Source organism: Poecilia formosa, unplaced genomic scaffold (genome assembly GCF_000485575.1).
Source record: "Poecilia formosa unplaced genomic scaffold, Poecilia_formosa-5.1.2 Scaffold327, whole genome shotgun sequence".
Taxonomy (NCBI): domain Eukaryota; kingdom Metazoa; phylum Chordata; class Actinopteri; order Cyprinodontiformes; family Poeciliidae; genus Poecilia; species Poecilia formosa.
In genome coordinates, this window is record NW_006800266.1 from 164,500 (window position 1) to 182,352 (window position 17,853).

The 17,853-nt window shown below is 38.9% G+C and overlaps 2 protein-coding genes across 4 annotated transcripts in view; both read left to right on the forward strand.

Annotated features, from left to right (window-relative positions):
- Positions 1–8,506, forward strand: part of LOC103152768 (plexin-B1-like) — an 81,384-nt gene extending 72,878 nt beyond the window's left edge. For both annotated transcript variants that reach the window (XM_007573367.2, XM_007573368.2), the window contains 8 exons: positions 268–352; positions 1,237–1,409; positions 3,522–3,682; positions 3,857–4,004; positions 4,640–4,704; positions 5,191–5,266; positions 5,382–5,456; positions 6,142–8,506. In XM_007573367.2, coding sequence (XP_007573429.1) covers positions 268–352; positions 1,237–1,409; positions 3,522–3,682; positions 3,857–4,004; positions 4,640–4,704; positions 5,191–5,266; positions 5,382–5,456; positions 6,142–6,246 — 888 coding nt within the window. In that variant the 3' untranslated portion in view covers positions 6,247–8,506. The remainder of the gene's footprint in view (positions 1–267; positions 353–1,236; positions 1,410–3,521; positions 3,683–3,856; positions 4,005–4,639; positions 4,705–5,190; positions 5,267–5,381; positions 5,457–6,141) is intronic.
- Positions 8,507–10,650: 2,144 nt separating this feature from the next.
- On the forward strand, positions 10,651–17,513 carry LOC103152769 (SRSF protein kinase 3). Of its 2 annotated transcripts, XM_007573372.2 has the most exons (13): positions 10,651–10,779; positions 10,886–11,004; positions 11,696–11,799; positions 12,590–12,698; positions 13,086–13,173; positions 13,289–13,376; positions 13,811–13,917; positions 14,094–14,256; positions 14,469–14,545; positions 14,868–14,975; positions 15,458–15,527; positions 15,688–15,780; positions 15,869–17,513. In XM_007573372.2, the coding sequence occupies exons 2-13, from the start codon at positions 10,991–10,993 to the stop codon at positions 16,054–16,056; spliced, it is 1,209 nt and encodes a 402-aa protein (XP_007573434.1). In that variant the 5' UTR covers positions 10,651–10,779; positions 10,886–10,990; the 3' UTR covers positions 16,057–17,513. The 2 variants fall into 2 exon arrangements, with proteins under 2 accessions (XP_007573434.1, XP_007573435.1); XM_007573373.2 differs by lacking the exon at positions 11,696–11,799 and having other exon boundaries at positions 10,653–10,779; positions 13,086–13,376.
- The last annotated feature ends 340 nt before the right edge of the window (positions 17,514–17,853 follow it).

Consider the following 17,853-nt stretch of genomic DNA (forward strand, 5'->3'; position numbering starts at 1 on the left):
TAATCAAAGTAAAGAGAGGCTTAACAAAATGTTTCTTCAAAAATGTTTAAAGCTACACATATTTTTCCTTGCTCACTGCATTTTGGCAGTGGGCATTAATTAATGCAGTAACCTTCATGTTAAAGACCATGAAGTTTAGTGGTTGTAATGTTGCAGAATGCAGAAATGTTGAGGGAGCAAATGCTTTTTGCACAGCTTTCTATCTGGATTAGTGTTTTTTTTTTGCATGCATGGGGAAAATATTTAACAGCTGCGATGCCTGAGCAGGTCCCTGACGGAGCAACCGTGGCCCTCGTTCCCAGGAACAACAAGCATCACCTGCATGACAGCCACGACTACATGCCTGGAGAAAGTAAGTCACAAACACACAGGAATACAGACATGAACAATATTAGGGCATTCTTGTGTTTTCCAACATATTTTGACAAATAGATATTTAGTAGCAATTTTAACAATACTGGGGAATTAAAGTAATAAAAATAAGCAAAGACTTTCTGTAAAATGTGATTTAAAAATTGCAATTTTCGATGAATTATAAATTGGATCCTCCCCCATACCAAATGCAACTGAAAAAAGTCAAGTCAAGCCAGTTGTATCACATCTGTCATGCAGGATTTGGCCGTTCAGCATTGTGAAGGTTTGGCCAGCTACTATTATGGAGGCAGAGTGTCCTAACTTTTTCCTGAGCTAGTGAACACATTTTAGTTCTCAATAGTTAAATGAATACAACTAAAATGATTTAAAAAAGTCTAGTTTTTTGCAGTCTCCTGACTTCTAAGAGGAATTTTGATAACATTTCTTTTCTACATAAGAAAATCTGAGCGGTTTGATTTTTTTTACATGCCTGAAGTAACCAGTGGGGGTCACTGTTGAGCTTTTATTTTTCATAAAGCTTTGCTTACACGACTTCGACTGAAGTTTTGAGGTTGACAAAATGAAAATAGATATTTTTTCTTCTAAGTCAATAAATAGGTAGTTTGAAATCAGTTAAAGGTTTATGTAAGGAAAAAATAAAAAAAAATGTGAAGTTTCCCAAAGGTGATGAGCATAAAAAGAGTGAAATATTTTTATTAATTTCATATCAGTTTTTTAAGCTGTAATCTTTCTAGATTTTATTGTTATATAGTGTAATAATATATCATTAGCATACAACATTATATTTCAGATGATACAGAGACGATGTATTTAATAGTGAGTGTCAGCCATTCTGACCCAGCTGTCCCGCCTGCCCTACAGAGACCCCTATGTTGGACGATGGGGAGGAGGGCGGGGTGAGGCTCTGGCACCTGGTGAAAGCCAGCGACGAGTCAGAGCTGCCGAAGCACCGGCGGGGCAGTGTGAGAGAGAAAGGAGGGGAACGAGCCAAGGCCATTCCTGAGATCTACCTCACACGGCTGCTGTCCATGAAGGTAACACGGCTCAGGGGGAAGAAATGGGATCTGCCTTTTGATTGGTGGAAGCTGCAGTCGATTAAACACACTTCTGTGATTGGACAGGGTCCAAAGCGCGTCGGCAGCAGGAACAGGAATAACACTTTAAATGTCACTGTTCCAACTACCACCAGCATTAGTCGCTAAAACATCAGTAATATAATATTAGTCTTCCCCAGAAGTCTTTAATGATTTATCACTGTGTGACTTTGTTCTCGTGCTCCACTCCAGGCTAATGATGCAATAAAACGCCAGTAATGTTTCCCTCAGATGGAGCTTCCATTTAAAGAAAGAAAAAGAAAAAAAAGACTTCTGTCGTTTGCATTTTTCACACCATCCTTCATATTTAACTCTTCTGAAGCGCAGCGGCTCTAACGAGCCACGGCTCTGTGCCTTTCTGTTTCCAAACTGAAACCTCCATGCATTGTGAACTAATGTGAGTTTCCATTATTAAAAGCATGTGAAAGATTCATTTTCATGATGTATGTGACCCAGTGTATTGTTTTACTTTAAATGTTCACTTTCAGACAAACTTTGAGAGCCAGTGGGCAGTAAGTTAAAATGCATAATATGTCTAATAGTAAAATCAAAATGGTGAGTCATAAATCTACCACAGGGCAGAGGGCAGTTCATTTATTAATGTGCATCACCAATATTTTCAAATGTTATAGGGTTATTATATGAAACCATGACGGCTGAATGCAGCACGTTTGGACCTTCAACTTCTGTCTGTCATGAAGCATTCCAGATTTAGGAATGCCAGCAATGTTTTTGGAAATATTAAAGTCCAGGCAAACATCTACACTCTCTAGAATGTAGACAGAGACTTTTGTTTTTCTAATGCTAGCTGTCTTTATGGCTAAAAGTTTAATCAATTTGTTTTTGCTTTAATTAGTAAAAATGTGTCTTACAGCAGCTGCTAAAATCAATAAAAGGAGGTCAGAAGTTAACGATAAAATCAGAGATCAGAAATTGGCCAACGTCTTACCTAGTTTTATTTATCAAAGTGAGGAAACTTGACAACAAAGTGTGTGCTGTCTTCAAGCACTTGTGAATAAAACATCTGACGAGATACAAGATCTGATGGATTCATTTGATCTTCTGCTGTGAGGCAGGTTTTTAGAAAATCTGTCCTTGGGAATCACCTTGTTGGGTCTATTTTATGTTAAACATTATTATTTTCTGCATGATTAGTAGATGCGGGGCAAGATATTTGAATAAATTGTGTACATTAAACTTTTGAGGAGAATGTAATATCTTCAAATATAATCAGAACCAGGGACTTGGAGGCTCAGCTATCTGGTAAAGAAGGCTGGTTCTGTTCTGGAGACTTTGGAACCAATGAGGTGAAGGAGCAAAGAAGGATTCCTGGAAAAATAAAAATAATTATGGACAGTCCTGATTGTCCTCTTCAGAATAGAGGGGCGGGCCCTGTGGTAATATTCAGAGGGTCATCACACATAAAGCAAGTTTTTTTTCTTGTATTTTGAAGGCATGAGCTTAGATTAGTTTAATTTTCATGGGAAAGTTATTTAAAAATGCTAAGATAACTGAAAATATGTGGTTATAATCTGAATCAATGGGACAAAATGAGGCAGAAGGACTTAAGTATACACAAAGTGCATAACTTTTGTTCTATGTGCCTTACAATAAAAGGGACAAAAATTATTCAACTTTTTAAAGTCCTGGACAAGTTTCATAGAATTAACCTTTAATATGACAGAGATATTGAGAATCAAAGAAGCAGTAAAGCAGAATGTCCCATTTTGTACAGCCAAGATTCTTCAAGAGCTAAAGTAACAGATGAAGAAGCCCAAATTTGAGAAAAAAAGGGAAATAACTTTAAAAATCTTTCAGAAAGCCTGAAAATACAGAATAGACTCCTTTACAGAAGAACAAGTAGCAGAGGATTCTACAAACAATCTGTAAATAAGTCAATAGTGTGTTTTTGTTGATCCAAATATTTACTTAATCTTCACTCACTTTGTTTAATTTAATTTAAATAATTTCAGGTGTGAAGTTTGAGGCGCTGTCTCTTGTCTTTTATTTTGAAAGCCATTTCTTACTGTCGCCTTCTCTGCACCATCTCAGGGAACTCTGCAGAAGTTTGTTGATGATTTATTCACTGCCATCCTGAGCACCAGCCGTCCCGTGCCTCTGGCAGTCAAATACTTTTTTGACCTGCTGGATGAGCAGGCTCTGCAGCACAACATCACAGACCCAGAGACCATCCACATCTGGAAAACTAACAGGTAGCTCAGGTCTGGATGTAGGGGAGGAGGGAGGGACAGCTGACTGTTGCTGTGTGGGGAGAGATGCACATGGGTTAAAATCTTTTTTTCTTTTAACTCGTACTCACTGCTACAGATTTCTCTCTACTATTATAATATTTGGTGATTTTATACCCCCGTCATGTGTTCATCCAGTTTACCGCTGCGGTTCTGGATCAATATTCTGAAGAACCCCCAGTTCATCTTTGACGTGCAGACCTCGGATCATGTGGATGCCGTTCTGTCCGTCATCGCCCAGACCTTCATGGATTCCTGCACCATCGCTGATCACAAGCTGGGAAGGGTGAGGAGATCAGAGCCACTCCTCACAACACACACACACACACACACCTCCTGCTGCCATCCTGTCGTCTGTCAGTCAGTTCTTCATCCATCCACCCAATCAGCCATCCATCCATGTTTTCTCCATCCGTCTGTTTGTATATCCATCCCCATTTGTCCATCCATCAATTTCTTTTTCTGTTCTTATCCGTCTTTCTTCTTTTCCAACTTTTTTCTCCCAACTTTCTTTCCTTCCTTCCAAACTCCTCTCTCTTTCCTTTCTTCCCGGTGTTCTGTCTCTCTTTCAAATGTTCCTCCTTTCATTTTTTTCTGTCCAACTTCTTCCTTCTGACTTACTTCCTGTTTCCAATGTTTGATTTTTACATCCTGGGAACTGCAAAAATATCTGCCACATTTTTAATGTTTTAACCTAAAACACATAATTAACCGTGTCTAAGAAATGAGTAATGGAAGCCCAGCTCAATGTAGTGAGATCAAAGATCTTTGTTAATGTGCAGCTTAATAATTAACATGTAGCAATGAGGCTAAAAGCTGTCTTTTGCATACAAAAGAGACTTACTTATTCCTTTTTTAAATTTGTCTTACATTGAACAATTACTTGACATGTCAGTACTTCATGTGTCGTGTTTTGTGCAGGATTCTCCGATCAACAAGTTGCTGTATGCCAGAGACATCCCACGTTACAAACAGATGGTGGAGAGGTAAGAATATGGCAGCCGGTCGCCCCGCTGACCGCAGGCATGTAAAACTCTCCGGAGGAGAGAAGAGGGAGTGAAGCTGAGGACATCTGTTAGTGGCAGACAGAAGGTAGACTGAGCCTGAAGGGCTGCCATGCATGGATAGTCTGCAAGCAGACTGCTACAGTTACTACTGTCAGCTGCACATTAAACCATGCAGATTATGCTAGTGATATGTTAAAGCTTCACTGAGCAGGAGTCAGTCCAACAAATTAGCTGTTTTCACTGACCTTATGAGGTTAGTTTAAGAAGAACCAGTGCATAGACTCTTGAGTTTCTTTTCTGTGTTATGGTCTTGTCATAAATGCATTTGTCAGGTTTTCAGAACAAAATATATTAGAAAAAAAAACAACAGTTAAGTAAAAAATAAATATTTTATATATATAATTTCTTCAGGTCATTTTCTTTGTAGTAGAACTCTGTTTTTCTCTTTTCTTCTTCTTTGTGTAGATACTATGCTGACATCAAACAGACCATCTCTGCCAGTGACCAGGAGATGAACTCGGCTCTTGCAGAACTCTCCCGTGTATGTAAACACCGTCAAGGCCTGGCAGTTGGCATCAATCATCAACATGTTTTAAATTGAAATATTTACAGCTAATGCAGTTTTTTTTCTAATATGTTTTTCTGTCCCAAAACAGAATTATGCTGCTGAGGTCAACTGCCATGTGGCTTTACATGAGCTGTACAAGTACATCAACAAATACTACGATCAGGTGAGTTTCACAGGAGCTCTCTGATTCATCCTGCATTCCATCTGGACAGGTGTGAGATTCTCACTGTGTGATAGATTGAGTAAAACTAACCCAGTTTGATGGCATCAACATACCAGTTGGCTCAGAGTAACAATAAGAGTAAAATGATGTTTGTCTGTCTTGTGACCAGAACATCAATTAAATTACATCCTGAAGTACAACAAAACAAGTTGATGTGCTCTAACATATTTGACCTTGTTGAGGGTGATACTGGTGCTTTAGCATTAGCTTCACTAAATATCGTGTTGGTTCAGCTCTTCAGCACCAGCAGAACTAATATTTATTTTTCATGCTTTAGGTTTAGGGCAACAAGCTCACCACTGATCAGGCTGGTCATAAAATTATTGAGGGCTTGTCCAGGATGCAGAATTTATTTCTGAACTTTAAGTTCAGAAATAAATTAAGTGATTAAGTGTCTTTCAGCAATTCTTTTAACATTTTTTGAATTTATTGTTGGTTGGGATTTATTTTGAAACAGTTTTTGTACTCTAGGCAGAAATGAAATATATAAATGGTTTATACATGGTTTTATAAATCAACCATATAAATGAAGGCTATGCAAATATGTGACATAATGCTGCTTTCTGGTTTATTAACCATCTGTTTTTTCCTGTTTTTCTCATCGACTCTTTGCTTCCTTTGTCAGATTATCACAGCTTTGGAAGAGGATGCTACAGCTCAAAAGATGCAGCTCGGTTACAGACTCCAACAGATCGCTGCTGCCGTTGAAAACAAGGTAACAGACCTATGACCCCGGCACCAGGGGAAATATCGTCTCGACTCATAAAGGGAAGGCATCGTTAGGAGTACCTGTCTGTGGTTTCTCTTGGACAAAAAAAAAAGTTATTTTTATCTAAATACAAAAGAAGACAAAGAAATATTGTGACCTGAACTGTGGTATTGCTGGACGGGCTGGTTTTACGTGAAGACGGAGACTGGCGTTGACATACTGGTGATGTAAGTGGTTCTCTCTCTGGGAGGAAAGGGACGCCACTTCAATAACGAGGGACAAATGTGAAAAGAATGTGGAATGAAGGACACATCGAAACATTTTGCATTATTGGTTTTCCTCTTTGGATGTAACTCTTGGAGGGAAAGACGCTTCATGAAAAACATCATTTGCTTTGTTTATCTGGACAAACCGAGCAGAACATTCCCACCCATCAAGGTTCACTTTTTATTCCAAAAGGTACATTTTACCCTAAATGTTGACGCTGTTGGAACATTTTTATTTTTCTCTCCAAGTCTTACATACAGGATGCACACATAATGACTTGTTCTCCCTGTTTTAAGGCCTTCAAAGTCTTACCCTAAAATTTTCTGGATTTTTTTACACATTGTTTTTACTTGTCTGCTGTGGCTGCCTGGATTACATTACAGGAAGGACTGCTGTGGGTTTGTTTTCCTTACTTTGTCAAAGACAACATTTTGGGTCATCTTCTCTAATGTCGATGTAAATTTTGTAATCATCTGCCTTGTTTGAATTGCTCAACATAAGTTTGATCGTTTTGACTAAACACCTAAACTTTAAGTGAATAAATTGGGTTCTTTATAAGTAAAATGAAGAACACAAAATTAGTAACAGAACTGCTGTGACTGATGGAATTCCCTCAGAAACAGATTGACACTGAGAAAAGACAAGAAAAAAAATCCTGACACATTTTTACAGGCAGTGGAGATGATTTCCATCTGCACCACCCTGTTTGAAACCTAAAAATCTGATCTTGTTCTAGTCAGTGAACGCACTGAGAACGCTCTTCGGTGTGTTAACCATTACTGACTGAAGGTGCACAACTAGGTGTAGTATAGAAATGCTATCTAGAAAGGAACACAGCTGTGAGAAGGAGCAAAACCACCTGGAAAGGTTTTAGTAGGAACCCACATTCTATAGAATTTACACATAGAATTAGCTTTTTACAGAAAAACCCAGAGATCAGAAATCAGCTGTAGATCTCTGATTGGTGCATCTCAACACATTAGTTTGATATTCAGTGTCAACTTCTGAATTTATATTCCAGTTCACTCTGAGTTATTTTCCCAAAGCTCATATGATGATGCAGAAAAAAAAAAGGAAATATTGACATGTTTAAAATCCTGTAGAAGTTTGAAAATAATTAATGCCGTTGGTTCTCTGTGTTTTTGCAAATCTTTTCTACATGCGCATTTCAAAATTTCATTCAGTTGCATTACTTGCACTAATTTTATTCATTGTGTTCTTTTTGATGAATTTCCATTGTATTTTGGGTGGGAGGGGGCTTTTTTATTTTAATGAACCACCTCTCATCTACTTTTGTTACTACTGTACATCAAAGAGCTCATCTGTTGTTTTCTATGTCTGAACTGACAAGTCAGCTGTGCCATTTTTTTTTTTTTTTCCTTTAGTTAACATTTCTGTTGTTGCTGTCAAAGTGGGTGTCAGGTTTTAGCAGTCTGGTGGCAGAGCCAAGCTTTTTATCTTGTGAATAATTCAACCTGTAGGATTTTAAACGATGTGCCTCCTGCTCCGCGATGCCACATGTTGGAAGGCTTTTAGTTGTCGTTTTCAATTTTAATTTATTGTTTATTTATTTTATTGCTTATGCTGTTGGTCTTTTTTCCTGTCAGACCTACAAACCTGTGTTTGTCGCGTCTCACTAATTCAGATTCTTGTTTTTGTCGTAGGAAAGCAGCTCTGTCCTACCGTTTTGTGCCGTGTTTTGTTGCTCTCAGAGAACCGTAATGGATCAAGTCAGAATCAGCTTTTCACTCTTTTTCCCCACCTTATAAGGTAGTTGGAGATTATGATTTTACATTGCTGCAAGCAGTTACCTTGTACATAAAATCTTTTTCATTTTTTTTACCATGCACATTAATGTTGCCTGCAGATTATGTGTAAGCAGTTCTGATGTGTGTTCTGTAGATACATACCGTTACCCAGTAATCTCAACTCTTAGCTTTCTCTGACTAACTGATAGGATGAACCTAACAACAGCTTAATTTGATGCAATAAAGTGATTCATATGTACACGTTGTAGGTTTGTTTGCACTTTTTCTTTCTTAAGAAGCTCAGTTGTATATTTATTAATGTTGTAGATGTATTAAAATGGTAAATATTGTCATCACAGTATCAGTTTGTGCAATATTCATATTGTAATGAACTGTTTGCAGTGGGATAATTGTTGGCTGATGTAGTCCAAGTGTTACAAATTCGCATTTTTATGCTAATGTGATATTTAACAAGTTAGTTTCATACTGAACACAAACAATGTTTCCCAAAATACTAATGCAAGAAAGAAGGGAATTTATCGCATTGCAATTTTGACTAATATCATGATATTTTAACTGACTGAAGGAACTTAAGCATAAAGAAACTTACTATACACTGAAACTATTAAACTTTCATAGCAAAACAACAATAGAATAGTCCAGACCAAAGCCTATTTATTTTGTTCATGTAGTGCCAATTCAATTTGTTAGTCTATCCCAATAAAATACACACAAAATGCTTTTTAGAATATTTATGTGTAAGTTCCATCAGAAGTTTAAAAATGCTCAGAGACTTCATGATCCATCCAACACTGCGTGGATTTTGATCCGTGCTGATTTCTTGGCCTTACATCCATGAAAAATAAGTCCATGTCCTTGTCCTGCAGAAGGTGTCTTATTACAACCCTCTGGAAAAAGAAAATGGTCCCAGCCACTACAGGCTCAGGCCTGGCTCTTCATTAGAGTTGTGGACATAAATGGGGATGGGAATAAACACCTACACAGTAATGCACTGTCAGTGCCAGTGGAACAGCTGAGGGAGAACAACTTAAAGTCTTTTTATTTTTGTCGTTAAAACTGCATTCAAATGAGATGCTGCGATTTTACAGCCCAGAGGGAAAATCTCATTTTCAAACCTTCCTGGATCTTCTCATTTCTTTTGCTTTCCACTGAAAAAAGATTTTTTTGTCTGTATTTGCAGATCAAATGCTACATCACGAATGTCTAACTCTGTATAATAACAGTACAGTCTTATACAGTGTTAATGCTTTAGCTAATTCAGTAGTTCCTGGTTATTTCCCACTGTACATGGTTCATGTCCAGCTTGCTCTTTTCCTGTATTTCATAATAGTCAACAAAACTTTGATCCCATGTACAAAATTTGGTCAAAACAACTGCAGTCGTCAGCAGCAAAATAATTCATTCTGTTCAGATAGTTCCTGCTGTTTCCATTCCTTAATGGTTGCACATTTTGTTTTTTGCTAATGTTTTTTTTTTTCTTTAAATAAACCCACATGCCCAGAATCACTCTATAACAAGTTATTGAAATTGTACAAAATTATCAGCTTCACAAACGAAGCAAGGCTGCAATTTATTTTTACAGCAGAGTCAGAATTTCTAACTTCCAAATTATAAAAGTCGACTTCAACGCCCATCTACAACAGAATTCTAACCTGTGAAGTCAGAAGAGTAACCAACACAGATTTAAAAAACGTTATATAGCACCTGCTTGTTTTAAAGTATTGATAGTACCAGATACAAACAGGTTAGTTGTTGTTCTGACAGTTTGTTTCATTAAATCTTCTTAAATCAATACAGATTTTTATCCATTTTTTTTTGTCTAATAAGTCACTAAATATCTCGACAAAATTGACAAGTTGGCAACAGCAGCTATTGTTCACGGTATACATACAGCTGTGACCTGATGGGCGGGTCTGTCGGTCAGCCCTCTGTCACAGCAGCAGGAAACGGGACAGTGGCTGATTTTCAGACGTATGCAGAGGTAGATGTGATCGGTTTCATCTGGAAATATCGGCCGATAACCAATCTCCCAAATTTTGGCCAATAAATAGGTGATCTCTGTCAAAAGGTAAGGATGCATTTTTAAGGTAATGTAAATATAATTCTGCTGAGGCTTGAAATGTATACCTTTTTAGTTTCACAGAAGTTTTATTTACTCTACAGCATTTTGTAATCTCCATTTGAATGTATGTGGCATAAAATATAGAAAACCTCTCAAATTCTAACAGAAACCAGAAGGAACGTTTCATGCAACCTTCTTCCTCCTGACTTCATTGTGATACTTAATCTTGTGTCAGAGGTCGGAGATTCTGCTTTGAAGCCAAGTTTAGCCCACAGGTCAACCTTCCCATGAGACCAGAGCAAAAAGAAAAACTCTCCAGCTGTCCCCTGCTCTCTCAAGTCTGTTGACCTTATTCCTCCTCTCTCATTCCTCTGTGACTTTCCCCACATTTAAATTCAGCCAGGAAAGATGGAGGGAGTGAAACCTGGCAGCAGCCAGGTGAAGGCTTGGTGGATGGTGAGTTCAGTGTCTGCAGGACATTTCCATGTTTGGATCGTGCTGACTCTGGCTGCTGCTCCTAGCCCCCACCTTCACCCGCTCTGTTTATCTGCTGTGGCATCAGAGGTGAAAGCACCGGTCATTTGGCTGTGGTCTCAGCGTGAAACCAGGTTTCCATCTCCACCAACAACTTTAAGGGTTAGATACTGAGATCCAAAACCAGATCGCCATGCAACGTCACATGTGAGTATATTCTTGCTCCTCAGCTGCATGTTGTCTTTGAGTTTTACTGCAGGATTATACAAAATCACCAATTATGGAATATGGTTTTCATAAATTATGATGTTAAATTTCCATGTTGGAATATTTTCTTGGTCAGACAGATTACTGACTTATGCACTGATAAATGGTTTCCTTTCAAGCGGGCTTGTGTTCAGAACAAAAACTCAACATTTCATCTCATACCAATAAAGCTTGAAGAAACACATTTCAACACAGACAGATCAGGTGTGTTATAGGGAAGTGACTTATTTAGAGCTTTAGACAACTGCTTATCTTGTAGAGAATGTGAAAAATATATTTATTTTTACAACCGGATGCTTCAAAACTAGAGAACAAAGTTGCACTGATTATTTCCAGACATGACGTGACCAGAGGCCTTCCATCCACGCAGTGCGCTTTCGTGTCGGTAGCAGCTGGGACAGCGAGCTCTCGGGTTGCACGGACAGACGGCAAAATGATTTACAGCAGTCAGAAATAGTTCAAGTTCCGGCACGGCAGATTTTTTTCTGAGACCCCGGCAGCAGGACGAGTTTCCAATGCAGAGGGTCACTGGGGAAACTCATCACTGACACACAAACACTTACCTGTAGAATGAAGACGAGGCTAAAAGACTCCAGTGTTTTGCTGTCTTGTGTTGTTTTGTGTTGTTTAGGAACAGAGTTGGCTCATCTGGGTGTTTTGGAACAGCTGGAGAACCCAATCAGCTCTATACGACGGGAAGTCAGGACTGTGAAGACCCCAGAGAATACCGCTACGGTATGCGTAGTACACATGCACCGATCTGAAATTAATATGTGCATCAGAGGAGCACTGTAACATGCAAAACATGTGAGCGCAACACTATGCCACCATCATGAAGCCGGATTACACAGGCAGTGTGATCTGAACCAGGTTGTTCTGAGAATAAGTTGTGCTGCAGAGCTTTCTAAGGTTTCGGTTTTACTGTAAATTATTCATTCTTACTGTAAACCACAGATGACCAATACTGCTTGGTTAACTTCTGATAGGTTCTCGCTACTGATCCTTCACTTTCATGCCTCAATCTGCATGTTTGTCCACGTGGCCTCGCTTCGATATCTTGCAGGTATCTGATACCTGCAAGATATGACGTATATCTGTCATATCTTGCAGGTATCAGCACTGCTGTCTGCAAGATATGACAAACGCCTGACGCAGTCATAAATGACACACTAGCTCATGCCATGTTCTGGGATCCAATTCAAATTTATTTGACATTGTTAGAAATAAAAACAAAACTCAGCATGCCGTGCATTGTTCAGGTTAAAGGAGGACAGAAACAGGATTATTCATCATCTTGCTTCAGTGTCCTGCAGGCAGGTCTGAGCATATTACTCACAAACGATCATGGAAGGGCTTCTGAGGACGACGCTAGGCCAGAAATTGCAGGAGCTCTCCAAAGCTATGTGAAAATGGCTTCCTGCCTGTTTTTTTAATATTCAGATTACTTTGGGAGACATTTGTTGCCATGTTCCTACTGGGTATTGCTGTATGGTCCTGTGTTTAATCCTGGATGTTATTACTGCAGGTGGTTACCACCCTGTCCAGATTGGCGACTCTTTGAACAGAAGATACCAGGTGGTGTCTAAGCTTGGCTGGGGCTTTTTCTCCACAGTGTGGCTCTGCATGGACCTCAGGTGAGTTTAGTTTAGGAGAGGAAAGAGTAAAACTATTAGGGTGGGGCACAGCAGTGGCACAAAGGTAAAGCACATGAGTCTCATACCTCCGTATGCGAGTCATGTGCTTTACACATGATTTGCATAGTCATAGGGGGAATCTGGATAGTCCTCCAGGAACTGTTTTCTTTTGCCTCCATGTAACACTTTGTGTACACTGCTTTGTGTCTGTCACATTAAATCCCAAAGATGCACACTAAAGTTTGTGTTTGTGTTGTGACGAAAGGTGAAGAGCTTCAACCACTCTTTGCAAGTCCCTGAATTGACTTTCAGACTTTCAATTGATATTTTCCACATTTTTGTCCACAGCTAATAAAAACCAGAATGCTGTGGTGTTTGTGTTGGCAGGTCGGGTCGGAGGGTTGCTGTGAAGGTCCTGAAGAGCGGCGCAGGCTTCGCTCAGGCGGGACAGGATGAACAGGCTCTTCTACGATACGTTAGCTCTGCTTCCAGCCTCTTCTTGTTGGTGTCTGCATGTCCATGGCAACACGAAAACACAACTTCCGGTCTCACTGTTCACCGTTCCTTTTCTCCTGTCCCTCTTTGATCAGTCCAGCAGTCCTGTTAGCCGTCACCCCTCCAGCCAAAGGATCGTTCAGCTGCTTGATGAATTCAAGCTGGTTGGGGTCAATGGGGTCCGTATCCTTTGTTTGTTTCACTTAGCTTTCTGAACTTTAGGTACGGAGGATGTATAGTGAGGGCCAAATTGTAAAGTGTGGACTCTGTGTTCAGTATTATCCTGTTTCCAGATGAGTTGTTGTGTAAGCATGTAGATTATGGTTGTTTTCACACCTGATTGTCCAGTAGACTGAGTTTAATTAGGGACCAAACCTTTAGCTGAAAACTTAATACAACATTTAGCTGGTACAGTTCACTTTTAAATCTAGAGTGGAGTCACATTTTTTTCATATTTGAACCGCACCAGAGTTCACTTCAACCAGTCACATCAGAGATGGACTGTACATTCTAGAACCAGACTTTCTAGGCAAACGAACTAGAGTTTTATTAAAGCAGACTAAACAGGGTTGTTGTGAAGGCACCCTATCAAACTGTCCTTAGCCTGGGATGATGAGACCTGTGCCTGGTTCTGGAGCTGCTGGGGCCCAGCCTCAGGACCTGGCAGCTCTGTTTGGGGAATCCAGGCCTGATGCAGCCTTGGGTCAAGCAAATACTCACCCAGGTAAGCAACACAAAACCAAAGTAACCTGTGACTGCATTTATATACAATTATTAGCTTAAAATAAAAATCTAACTTTTTTTTGTGACCATTTTCAAGAAAAGCAACGAGTTGGTGCTACAAATGATAAAGGAGTTTTTGTTTGATCAGTCTTTTCTGAATTCTCCCTTTCTCTGCAGGTTCTTCAGGGCTTGGACTATCTTCACACTCGATGTAAGATCATCCACACAGACATTAAGCCAGAAAACATTCTGCTGCACCCGAAGGAGCACAGCCATATTACACCAGCAGGGGGCAGCAGCTCCGTCTCTTTACCAGCTGTAGAGGGGAACAAGACCACAGGCACAGTTGTTTACTTGTTTACAGGCTTCAGATATAGAAAGTTTGTTATCTGCAGATCAGTAATGTGTATATATTAAAAAAACAAAATGTAATATATCACCAAGAGGGAAAAAAACTGAGTCAAATATTTTTTTTAACTCTGGTTTAAATATTAAAGCAGTTATTTATCTAAACTGAACTGAGTTCAATGCTAATGTGTTTAACTATTTTAGAGACAGAGGAAGTGAGCCTGTACAAGTTAAAGGAGATTTCTGTGAAGATTGCTGATTTGGGAAGCTCCTGCTGGGTGGTTAGTGCTCCACTTTTCACTGACAGCAGTGATCTGTCTTCACTAGCTCACACTTTTCTTCCACTTGAGGTTTACCCCATAATTACAAATATGTCTATTTTATGTTTAAACAGCTGTCTGCTGACCCCTAGTGGCCACAAAATAGTTGACTTTTTTTAAAATATCTATTAAAATGCTCAGCATTTTTATAAATATTCATAATATAAAACACTAACGTATTGAAAGTTCAAAACTATACACACAACTCTAAAAGTCATACTGACATATATGTTGTTTTCTGACGTCCTGTCTGACTGTTTTGTCCTTCACTGTTCTGACCCAGTACAAGCACTTCAGTGAGGAGATCCAGACCCGTCAGTACCGGTCTCTAGAGGTCCTGCTTGGATCTGAGTATGGTCCGCCAGCTGACATCTGGAGTGTGGCCTGCATGGTGAGATACCAGCTGACCACAGTTTGATGATGTCTGCTTTGCTTCATCAAGCATTTTTTTTTTTCATGTTACTCTCTAGAACTAATATCTTTTTGGGAACTTTTGGTATTTTCATTTGTGGGAGTTCATAGCAGGGTTTAAATATCAATTGAATCTTAAAATGTATTAATCACAACTGAAGTTAAAGTATTAAATAAGATGTTTTTCTCAGGTAATACATTTCGGTTGACATTAAATACCCACTAGGTGTTACTAACTATGGAGAACCTCAGTGCTCAGCTGTGATTTTTACTTGTGTTTACTTTCGCAATGGTTGCTAATGCCATAGCAACCATTAGCTAATATTTAATACTAGATTAGGAAAGTAATGTTTTGTGAAACTGTTTAGTTTGGTTTAAAAAACAGAAAGCAGTGTCACAGGTTGGAATGGCTCTTCAACTAGCCACACATGTCACCCTGAATGTTCCCCTGGATTCTCCCAGGCCTTCGAGTTGGTCACTGGAGACTTGTTGTTCCACCCCAAAGCTGGCGAGTTCATGTCCCTGGAGGAAGGTGGGTTTAATTCAGCGAGCTGACACTAACGGAGAGAGGAGGCACGCACCGACACGGGATTAAATGGGATTATCGCACGCCTTCATTGTAGCTGGAGATGCTAATTTGTCCTGAAACTGTGCGTGTTGCGTAACCTTTGTGGTGCCTCCGTCCACCTCAGACCACATCGGCCAAATCGTTGAGCTCCTTGGCAGAATTCCTCCAGAAGTTCTCCATTCGGGGAAACATTCAGCTGAATACTTCGACCGAAGAGGTACAACCACACCTTCTTCTTCTTCAAACTAAAGTTTAGCTCAATTTTTAAAATAAAACCTGTTTTTTCACTGCATGTTACTGTGCAGGTAATCTCCGTTGTGTTGGTCCAGTGAGGCCGTGGAGACTTTATGACGTTCTGGTGGAGAAATATAACTTTCTGCTAGAAGAGGCCTCTGAATTCTCAAACTTCCTTCTCCATATGCTGGATTATCACACAGAGAGACGGGCAACTGCTGCACAGTGCCTTCAACACCCATGGTTGACCTCCAGTTAACCTCCTGAAGACCCTGTGGGCCTAAAGGCCATGGAAAGTTCTCACAGCCAGATGCTTTTAGCAGCAAGACCTCGGCGGTTTCAGGGCATCTTTAAATTTTCACATTTGGTGAATTTCTGCTGCACTTATTTAGCATCAGACAGAAGATCTTCTCCACTTGAGCTTCATAAGCACTTTAGGCTTTTTTTTTCTCTCGTTTTCTTTATTCTCCCTGAATTTTGTTCAAGAGTCCTAAAAATCTTTGTCTTTACACTGATAGGCTTGAGCCTGAACTGTCATGACCATCAAAAGGTATTCATTCATCCGTTTTATTAAATGTTCTTATTAAAGGTTTTTTATTTAAATGCGGTTTTACAGCAAAGCAATAGATTTTCCACTGACATGTTTTATGAAATAATGCTAAATGAATGTTGAGTGAATTTCAGTCTGCAATTGTCAAACGCTGTTGTCTGTGTTAGCTTCTTGGTATATTCTCACAAAATGTCTATCAGGAAGCGATCGTTTCTCAAGAGCCGAGACCTTCTTTACGAAGCAAAGAGTAGAACCAGCTGGTTTTCACCAGGTTACAAAACATCTGAACTTTTAAATTATTGCAAATGTTCCAGAATACAGCAGTGAGTTTGCAATTATCATGTAAAATATACACACATATGATATGTGTGCCTTTTGTGACTGAATTGTGACATATCCCCTAAAGGAGAACAGGCAGAAAGCATAACGCTGGCAACACATGCAGCAATGTCCGCTACCGCCAGTATCAGAAGTATTTAATGTAGGTCAGTGGGGTGACATGTAAAGACATTTTGAAATATATTCAGTTGACTAAATCCAAATCAGCCAATGTAGTCCAAATTATGATTGCTTAGGTTTATTGAATATTTCATATTCCATATCAAACTGACAAATTAGCACACAACCTTTGTAAGCTAGCTAAGTTGGATAATACAGGTCTACACAAAACAGTTCTTAAGACGTGATATTTGCTTGGTGGTAAAATCATCACATAATCATAAGTGTATACGTTTCAAAAAAACATGAATCTCTTTTAGACTGCTGTTGCTAATTCTTGTTTAAACTGCTTCCAAACTTATTTCATCCTATTGTTAGATGATGAATGTTCCACACATACCAACGATCGTTTATAAGCACTTTGCCACCATAATAATCAGCCAAGTCAGATTTTGCAAGCTCTCACATTTTTATACTAAATACCTACATTTAAATCTACCCCATGTGTTGTTTTTAAATTAACTAATTAATTTAGAATCTGCTTATCAGAAGAAACACATTTAAATATAACTGCAACATAATTCACATTAAGATGTTTAATACATAAATGCAGAGAGAAAAACTTTGCTTGTTTATGGTTTCCAGAAATATGAGTGGGGAGGAAATGGGATTGAAGTTGTACATCCATCAAGCAGAAAAATGTTTAGAGGAGCTATGATGAGTATTTTTAGAATCTAAGACATGAAAATAACAAGTAAAATGAACAAAGATTTTATTGCAATGTAATTAAGGCAGAAAGTACATGTGGACGTTTGATATTTAGTACAGTGGAGTCCAAGGAAAATACATTTCACAATTAACATTCATCAGTATCCATAAAATGAATGCATAAGAAATAAATTAAACCATAAAATGTTAAAAATGACTAAATATCGTCAGTCTTTAAAAGTTCTATTTCAGAACTTGACAATTGAAGAAATGTCTCGATCTGATTCTAGGTATCTTAACGTTGCCAGTGAAGGCACTTTTAAATGATCGGTATCTTTTTACATGCCAGGTTTCTGAAAC